The 9,163-nt window shown below is 45.8% G+C and overlaps 1 protein-coding gene across 1 annotated transcript; it reads right to left on the bottom strand.

Moving 5' to 3' along the window:
* Positions 1–6,643: 6,643 nt before the first annotated feature.
* Positions 6,644–7,363, bottom strand: LOC121915485 (keratin-associated protein 5-5-like). Its single transcript, XM_042439794.1, has one exon. It carries the CDS (start codon positions 7,361–7,363, stop codon positions 6,644–6,646), a length of 720 nt encoding a protein of 239 aa, XP_042295728.1.
* Positions 7,364–9,163: the final 1,800 nt, after the last annotated feature.

Genomic DNA, 9,163 nt, shown 5'->3' with positions numbered 1-9,163 from the left:
GGATGTTTAGCTTGGAAAAGAGAAGTTTAAGAGGTGATATGATAGCCCTGGTATGTCATGTTGAGGAGGGAGCAAGCTTATTTTCTGCTGTTCCAGAGAATAGGACCCAGAGCAATGGATGCAAAGTAGAGGAAAAGAGATTCCACCTCAACATTAGGAGAATCTTTCTGACATGATTATTTGCACCTACACTGTGCATATTGAAATATTTCCTGAAGATTCACTTCACACAGTGTTCTCTCTCTCTCTCTCTCTCTCTCTCTCTCTCTCTCCATATATATATATATATATATATATATATATATATATATGGTATTGGCAAAGCTCACTGACAATGTCCACCAACAAGGTTTTTTAGCACTGAAGGGTAGAATGTATACCATGAGATTAGTTAACCAAGAAGCAATTGATCCCAATCTAGCACAAAGATATAGATGCCACTGGACAAGGCATATCTGTGAATATTGGAAAGGATGCATATAACAAAATAATCTTTTGCCTCTTGCAGATTTACTACACTAAAATGGCCTGTTCTGGAACCAAGACTCCTTGTTGTTCCCAATGTGGATGCTCACCTTGCTGCTGCTGTACCCAGATCCGCAGCTGTTCCAAGTGTGGATGTTCCCCCTGCCGTTGTTCCCAGATACGCAGCTGTTCCAAATGTGGATGCTTCCCCTGTTCTTGTTCAAAGTCTCTCTGTTCGAAATGTGGATGCTCCCCTTGCAGTTGTTCTAGGACTTCTTCTAAGTGTTCCAAATGTGGATGTTCTCCATGTTGCTGTTCAAAGTCTCTCTGTTCCAAGTGTGGATGTTCTCCCTGTTGCTGTTCTAAGTCTTCCAGTTCTAAGATTTCCAAATGTTCCAAGTGTGGATGTTCTCCTTGCTGCTGTTCCCAGTCTCTATGCTCCAAGTGTGGATGTTCACCCTGTTGCTGCTCTAAGTCATGTTCTGGAACTAAGATTTCCAAGTGTTCCCAGTGTGGATGTTCCCCTTGCTGTTGTTCCAAGTCTTCTACTCTCAGTTCAAAGTGTTCCAAGTGTGGATGTTCTCCTTGCTCCTGTTCCCAATCTTTGACCAGTTCCAAATGTTCCAAGTGTGGATGCTCACCCTGTTGCTGTTCTAAGTCTTCTAGTTCCAAGTGTCTTCAGTGTGGATGCTCCCCATGCTGCTGTTCCAAGTCTTCTTCCAGTACTAAGTGTTCAAAGTGTGGATGTTCTCCTTGCTCATGCTGCCAGTCTTTGTCCAGTTCCAAATGTTCTAAGTGTGGATATTCCCCATGTTGCTGTTCTAAGTCTTCTCCTAAGTCCAAGTGTCTTCAGTGCGGATGCTCCCCTTGCTGCTGTTTCAAGTCTTCCTCAAGTTCCAAATGTTCCAAGTGTGGATGCTCACCTTGCTGCTGTTCCCAGTCTCTCTGCTCCAAATGTGGATGTTCTCCATGCTGCTGTTCCAAGTCTTCTTTTTCCAGTTCCAAATGTTCCAAGTGTGGATGCTCGCCTTGCTGCTGTTCCCAGTCTACATGCTCCAAATGTGGGTGTTCTCCCTGCCGCTGTTCTAAGTCTTCTTCTTCCAGTTCCAAATGTTCCAAGTGTGGATGCTCACCTTGCTGCTGTCCCCAGTCTCTTTGCTCCAAATGTGGGTGTTCTCCCTGCCACTGTTCTAAGTCTTCTTTCAGTTCCAAATGTTCCAAATGTGGATGCTCACCTTGCTGCTGTCCCCAGTCTCTTTGCTCCAAATGTGGGTGTTCTCCCTGTCGCTGTTCTAAGTCTTCTTTCAGTTCCAAATGTTCCAAGTGTGGATGCTCACCTTGCTGCTGTTCCAAGTCTTCTTCTTCCAGTTCCAAATGTTCCAAGTGTGGATGTTCACCTTGCTGCTGTTCCCAGTCTCTCTGTTCCAAGTGTGGATGTTCTCCCTGCTGCTGTGCCAAGTCTTCTTCTTCCAGTTCTAAATGTTCTAAGTGTGGATGCTCTCCTTGCTGCTGTTCCCAGTCTCTCTGCTCCAAATGTGGATGTTCTCCCTGCCAATGTTCCCAGTCTCTCTGCCCCACATGTGGATGCTCCCCATGCTGCAGTTCCCAGATCCGCTATGCCATTTACACTAGTGTGCCCTGCTGTTGTCCTCGGTGCGTGTCCTCCCAATGCCAACCACGCTGTTGTGCCCGATGCTATTGCATTCCCTGTGGCTGCAACCAGTCTCGCTGCTCTCAGTCCTGCTGTGGCCAGTCCTGTGGTTGCAACATTTATCAATCCAAGTGTTGACCATAGCAATCTGAATGAGGCTTGAGAAATAATAAGAATAAACCTACCAGTCACTGTCCAAAAACCTGAATGTGAAAGCAGCTGGCTGGTTGTTAGTTCAGCATCTGGAATATTAGCGTCAAAACTGGCTTATCTTCCTGGTCTCATCTGCTAATATCCAGTCTGTCTAAATCTTTGTGCCTACCTCCTTCAAGAAGAGGAAGATTCTTTCCCCCAATATTCTTGAGAAGCCCTCCAGCAGATCCATGGCATTCTGCTTTTCCTCTTGGTGATGGGCAATCTGTCATATCTAATCTTTATATAGCAACTCTGATCATTAAAATTCTGAAACCATGAAACTTTCTCCTGTGGTTATTTGTCCTGTTTTCCTCAATGTATCTCTTTATTCCGTTTCCGCCCCACTTGGAATACCGTATCCAGAAAAACTGGGGCATTTTAAAAGCAGCTGATAAAGTGGAATGATTGGGTGATCCAATCAATTAATCAATTAATGATCCGATTAATTAATCCAATCCGATGAATCAATCGAGACTGCCCCTACCAAATCAGTAAACTTGGAATATTTGCTGCTTTAGCATAACTTAAGCATTTCAACCCCCCAGCTATAAAACAAACTCATATCTACCCACACTTGTGGGCAGTTGAAGATTCTTAGCTGGTTGCAGCAAAAGTTCTTGGAATATCCATGGATCTATTGCAGTTTGTACTGGGATTCCTGCCCAACCTTTTTAAGGAGTCCTACCAATTCCGCACTCAACCACTGGGAGGAGAAGAGTATCATAATAGGTTGAAGACCTATTAGTTTATCTTCTGCACATATCTTGCCAAATTATCCGCCTAGGGCTTTCCCTCCTCTTTGTCGTAATTGCATGTTGCATTTATCTTAATTCCTGGAAACCATTCTTAACCATTCTTAATTTCAGAATGGCTGTTGGAGCTGTCATTATCTTCTTGGTTTCAGACAAATAAAAAGCAATTAAAACCCAGACTTTTTTGCACTTTGGTGACTTTTTTGTTTCGGGTGTACCTACATTGCAGACCTACATCGGTTTCGTCAGCATGCTTTCTAGCCAGAGGAATGCAAAGTATGTGAGAGGACTCACTTGGCTCTGATAGTTAATTGAAGATGATTTGAAAGCTGCTTAGCTACTGAAAAATGCAGCAATTCGGAGTGCTGACTGAAAAATTGTACAGGGCAGTAAAAATGGAATGCACAGCTATAGGATGGGAGACACCTGGCTTGACAGCAGTACATGTAAATCTAAAAGTCTTTGTGGACCACAAGTAAAACATGGAACTTATTACACGGGGAACGCAAATGGCACGGAACAAAAGGGGGTGTGCTGGGAACAGAATGGGGAAAGGACACATTTCATCACACGCCAGAATGTCGCCAATGCCACCAAACGTCATAGAATCATAGAGTTGGAAGAGACCACAAGGGCCATCCAGTCCAACGGAAGTCCTCGTTCCGTTCCCCATCTGTCCCCCAGAGGCCAATTTTCAAGAACTGTTCTAAACCGTTCCTGAAAATTGCCTCTCTGGCACAGAATGGAACGGGGACTTCCAGCGGTGTTAGCAGTGTGCCGGCATGCGATAAAATGAGCCCTTTCCACATTCCGTTCTCGTCATGCCCCCTTTCATTCCATGCTATTTGCGCTCCTGGAGCCCCGTGCAATAAGCTCCCATAAGTTAGCAGTGTGGTGTGGAAGCTAAGGAAGCTAATGCAATTCTAGGCTGCATCAACAGGAGTGCAGAGTCTAGATCAGTGATTCCCAAAGTGGGTGGTATACCCCTCAGGCGGCAATGGAAAGATCCACAATGACGGTAAGGGAGAAAGGGGGCGGCAGGGGGCTTTAGTCAATTTATTGGTGTGCAAGAAAAACAAGGGGAACCAGCAGCCTTTAGGACAATGGTGGGGATGAGGGATGCTTGGTACTTTCTTTCAGGGTCTCTGAAAAACACAACTCAGCCTTCCAGATCATTTTGTGTGGTGGTGTCTCCTACTTGTTGCATGAACTCCTTCAGAGTCTTCTTCTTTGGGGGTTTTTAAACAAGGCTGAGTGGCCATCTGTCAGGGATGCTTTGATTGTGAGTTTTTGCATGGCAGGAGGTTGGACTGGATGTCCCTTGGGGTCTCTTCCAACTCTATAATTCTATGATTCTATGAACCCACCCCCTTAGCCGCATCTTTCACTGGTGGTGGCAGCCTGGGAAATGCTTGTAAGGCTTGGTGCAGGGCAGCACTCCTATGGGTCAGAGTGGTGGCCTTTTGGGGATGTGGTGGTGGGGCAGAAGTGGTGGCAAAAAGGAGTTTTCAAATTTGGGTCCCTGCTTGAGCTTTGTGAGCTTTGCTGTGACTTGGTTGGCAGGTTGGAGCTGCTCTGCCACTTTGTCTTTCATCGAACAAGCTGAGAGAAAAGGTAACAGAAGAAGCAATGGAGATTATATAATGGGGGCTATCCCGTCCTTGTCCTGTTCCTGTCCCATGCTTCTCGCATGATCATGGGAAGGACTTTCAGATGACGTCAAGGAGATCCCGTCATTAACCCATCCAAAAAGAGTGATTGACTGTGATCGCTCAAAAAACTTTCAGATACCGCCGTGCAGATCCCATCATTAACCTGGCATTAACCCATCATTAAAGTGACACTGGCCAGCATTTTGCATTGACGGCAGTTCTCGTTAATGCAATGCTGCTTTAAGGATGGGTTAATGGTGGATTCAGTGCAATGATTTGAAAGCCTTTCATGATATCACAGTCACTGATAGGTTAATGACAGTGTAAAGATGGGGAAGCAATCCCATCCCTATCCCATCTGTGTGTGATAATCTCCAGTGTTTGCGTATGTGTGTGGGGGCACTTGAAGCTGTGTGGGGAAGACATGTCTCTGAGAAACAAAGGGAAGGAGTATCTGGGGTCAATTCTTGGAAAGAGTCCTTCCCCTTAGAGCAACTCCTATAGCTGAAACCATTCCCTGTGCCAGTCTCCAGTCCAGAGCATGTGGCCTCTGTAAACCCCTACACACAGCCATGCCTACCACAAAGAAGGATTGAGAGTCCTTCCTCTCCATGAAGATGCTTCTCCCTTTGCACCTGGATGCCTTGGAAGCAGCAGGTTGAGCAATGGCCGAGAGGCCTCTTGAACTCACTGGCCTTTGCTGGAAGGGTGGCATGGGTGAGAGGCTGCTTGGTTGTTGTTCAGCCATCTTGCATGGTTGCTGCTCCCAGGGTGACCAGGTGGAAAGCGAGCTGTGACCGAGATTAGTTTGAATTTGCAGTAGAACAGTAGACCTAATACCAAGAAATATGTATGGCGGTCCCTAGGGTCATTGCCCAAAACAAAAGAGGGTGGTAGCTGGAAAAAGTTTGGGGACCACTGGTCTAGATCAAGGGAAATAATAGTACCACTCTATTCTGCTCATTATGCCATCAGTGTTTCTGTTGTGAAGTCAAAGGCTTTCATGGCTAGCATCTATAGTTTTTTTGTGGGTTTTTTGGGCGATGTGTCCATGTTCTAGAAGAGTTTATTCCTGACATTCCTCCAGCATCTGTGGTTGGCATCTTCATCTTCTCTGAAGATGCCTGCCACAGATGCTGGAGAAAGGTCAGGAACAGACTCTTCTAGAACATGGCCACATTGCCCGAAAAACCCACAAAAATCTATAGTGTTTCTATTATTTTGCAAAAGTGATGTCTTTATAGCTTTGCTAGTCCAGGACACACCAGGGGCAGCATCACCTTCTGTACATCTGGCATCCCTTTCCCCAAAGTTTCCAAGGCCTCTAAAGTTCTATCCAAGAAGAATACTCCAACAATATAGATTGTTTGTTGGTTTTCTGGAAGTGCCTAAGTTCCATAAATGACAATCAGGGAGAGTATCGAGTTCAATTACTTTAGAATTTTATTGAAATATGATTGAAGACACATTCCATTCCAAGAGGAAAACAGGAAAAATTTCACCCCAGAAAAGACAAATAGGCATCCCTCCTTGAGGAAATTGCAGTCATGGCGGAAAATACAATTAAAGGGAAGATGAAAAGAAGCTAATGACTACATGAAGGAGGGAGGTTGAAATCTTGGCATTCTTAGTTCAGGAGGAGAGCAGGAGAGCAAAATCTGGTTTGTGGTTCCTGATGGTCGTCCAGCTGGAAATTTCTATCTGGTTGGAGAAAGCATTCTAGATAAATAAAAATCAAGAAACCAATAAGGAGAGGAGAAGGCGGAGATCATGGTAGTGGTGGAAGAGGAGGGAGATCAGAAACCACCAAGTGAAGATATGCAGTCCTTGACGGGAAACAGCATAACTTGGAAGTGTGAGGAATTGGTTTGGTCTCTGGCCATGCTATTGAAGCTGTAGGACTGGAGGACCTGTAGACTGGAACATACTTAGCATTTTGTGCCACAGCAGTCCTTGCTCTGCGTCTTGCAACAAGACTTCACTGGAGGGCAGCAGGGTGGGCAGAGAGTCTGGCAGCAGCAGGGGTCACTGTAGCAAGAGTCACCGCAAGACTGCTTGCAGCAAGAGTCACCGCAAGACTGCTTACAGCAAGAATCACCACAAGATTTTTTGCAGCAAGAGTCGCCGCAAGACTGCTTGCAGCAAGAGTCACCACAAGACTGCTTGCAGCAAGAATCACTGCAAGATTTTTTGCAGCAAGAATCACCACAAGACTGCTTGCAGCAAGAATCACCGCAAGACTGCTTGCAGCAAGAATCACTGCAACTCTGCTTGCAGCAAGAATCACCGCAAGACTGCTTGCAGCAAGAATCACCACAAGATTTTTTGCAGCAAGAATCACCGCAAGACTGCTTGCAGCAGGAGCCACAGCAGTAAGACTGTTTGCAGCAAGGGACACAACATGACTTTTTGCAGCAAGATTGTTGGCAGCAAGATTTTGAACAAGGGTCACAGTAGGATTGGCTGCAGCAAGATTTGGTACCGCAGCATGAGTCACAGCAGGACTGGCTGCAACAGGGTGAGCAGCAGACTGGGATGCAGCAGCATGGAGTGCAGCAGGACTGTTCGCAACAACTGGGCACTGAACAGCAGAGGAGTGTGGTCCCGCAGCAAGAAGAGCAATCGTCGTAGCAGTCACAGTGGCCCATCTTTGTGGAGTGAATACAACGCTGAAATGGAATGAACACACAATGTTATTTATTAAAATTGAAGCATATATGTTTGGGGGAGAAATAAGGATTTGTGAGAGACTTATCATGATTCTAAAAAAATACATAAAATGTTGAAATAGACTTAAGAAACTGTGGATCTTGGAATCATAGAATCATAGAGTTGGAAGAGACCCCAAGGCCATCCAGTCCAACCCTATTCTGCCATGCAGGACTCACCAGCCCAAGCCCATGCCATGCAGGAACCAGATTCATAGCCTTGGTAGAGACACCAAGAGCCATCCAGTCCAACCCCATCCTGCCACACAGGAACTCTCAATCAAAACATTCCCGACAGATGGCCATCCAGCCTCTGCTTAAAGACCTCCAAGGAAGGAGACTCCACTACTCTTTGAGGGAGTTTGTTCCATTGTCGAACAGCCCTTACTGTCAGGAAGCTCCTCCTAATGTTGAGGTGGAATCTCTTTTCCTGGAGCTTGCATCCATTGCTCCGGGTCCTAGTCTCTGGAGCAGCAGGAAAAAAGCTAGCTCCCTCCTCAATATGACCTCTCTTCAAGTATTTAAACAGGGCTATCATATCACCTCTTAACCTTCTCTTCTCCAGCCTAAACATCCCCAGCTCCCTAAGTCGTTACTCATAGGGCATGGCTTCCAGACCCTTGGACATGCTCCAGTTTTTCAATATCCTTTTTAAATTGTGGTGTCCAGAACTGGACACAGTATTCCAGGTGGGGCCTGACCAGAATGATCTCCCCAAAGACCTACATACTGGCACAGTTGGCCTGATCGTCCTTCCTTTAGGCAGCTACCTCTTCTGATTTCTTCCTTGTAATGATTTAGGAAATCAGTTTCGTGACATAGGCCATCATGGATCCCTGAAGCATTATCACAACACTCAGGGTGCCAATAATCATAAGAGCTTATCACACAGAGCTCCAGGAATGCAAATGGCATGGAACGAAAGGGGGTGTGATGGGAACGGAATGGGGAAAGGACGCACTTTATCACACACCAGAACGCCACCGCTGCCAGAATTCCCTGTTCAGTTCCAAATCAGTGCCAGAGAGGCCGATTTTCAGGAACTGTTCTGAACAGTTTCTGGAGGACAGGTTTGGAATGGAATGAGGACTTGTTGTGGCAGCGGCAGCGGCAGCAGCGGCGTTCCGGCATGGAACGACCCCATTCCTTTCCATCACACCTCCTTTCGTTCTGTGCCATTTGCGTTCCTGGAGTCCCGTGCGATAAATTGTGATGTCATGATGCCACCCAATGAAACTGAGAATGGTCCTTCCCACTTGCAACAACACAACATCCCTACATTTTGATCTCTTCTTTTCTCCCCCAAGAAAGCTCTTCTGATTTTGGATGACGTTTCTAAAATTCATTTTTGCTTGCTCGCTTGCAATGAAAACACCTCTTTGAGAGGCCCGGACAGGAGCCATTTTATTAAATGTGTTTATGGAATATGCATTCACAGTATTGATATTCCACAAAGAAGTAAGTGTATGTGGCTGGGATGTCCCATTCTCCACAAGCATTTCATCATGAAGCAAGTTGCTAGAAATATTTTCCTCCAAAACAAAGCAACCACCATGTAGACCATGATCATGCCATTAAGCATGACACATTAAGACACAATGTGCACCATTCAAATAAAACAACGCAAACCCTGATCAATGAGGAATATGCACACACCTTTCAGGGCAACGCTCTCACCATGAGATTCCTCTCCCTCACTCTGAGAACTGGTTCCAGATCTTCAAATCTGGGATCCCCATG

The sequence above is a fragment of the Sceloporus undulatus genome, chromosome 9 (assembly GCF_019175285.1).
Source record: "Sceloporus undulatus isolate JIND9_A2432 ecotype Alabama chromosome 9, SceUnd_v1.1, whole genome shotgun sequence".
Lineage (NCBI taxonomy): Eukaryota > Metazoa > Chordata > Lepidosauria > Squamata > Phrynosomatidae > Sceloporus > Sceloporus undulatus.
The sequence above is the reverse complement of the archived record's forward strand: the minus strand, read 5'-3'. Positions and strand labels throughout refer to the sequence as shown.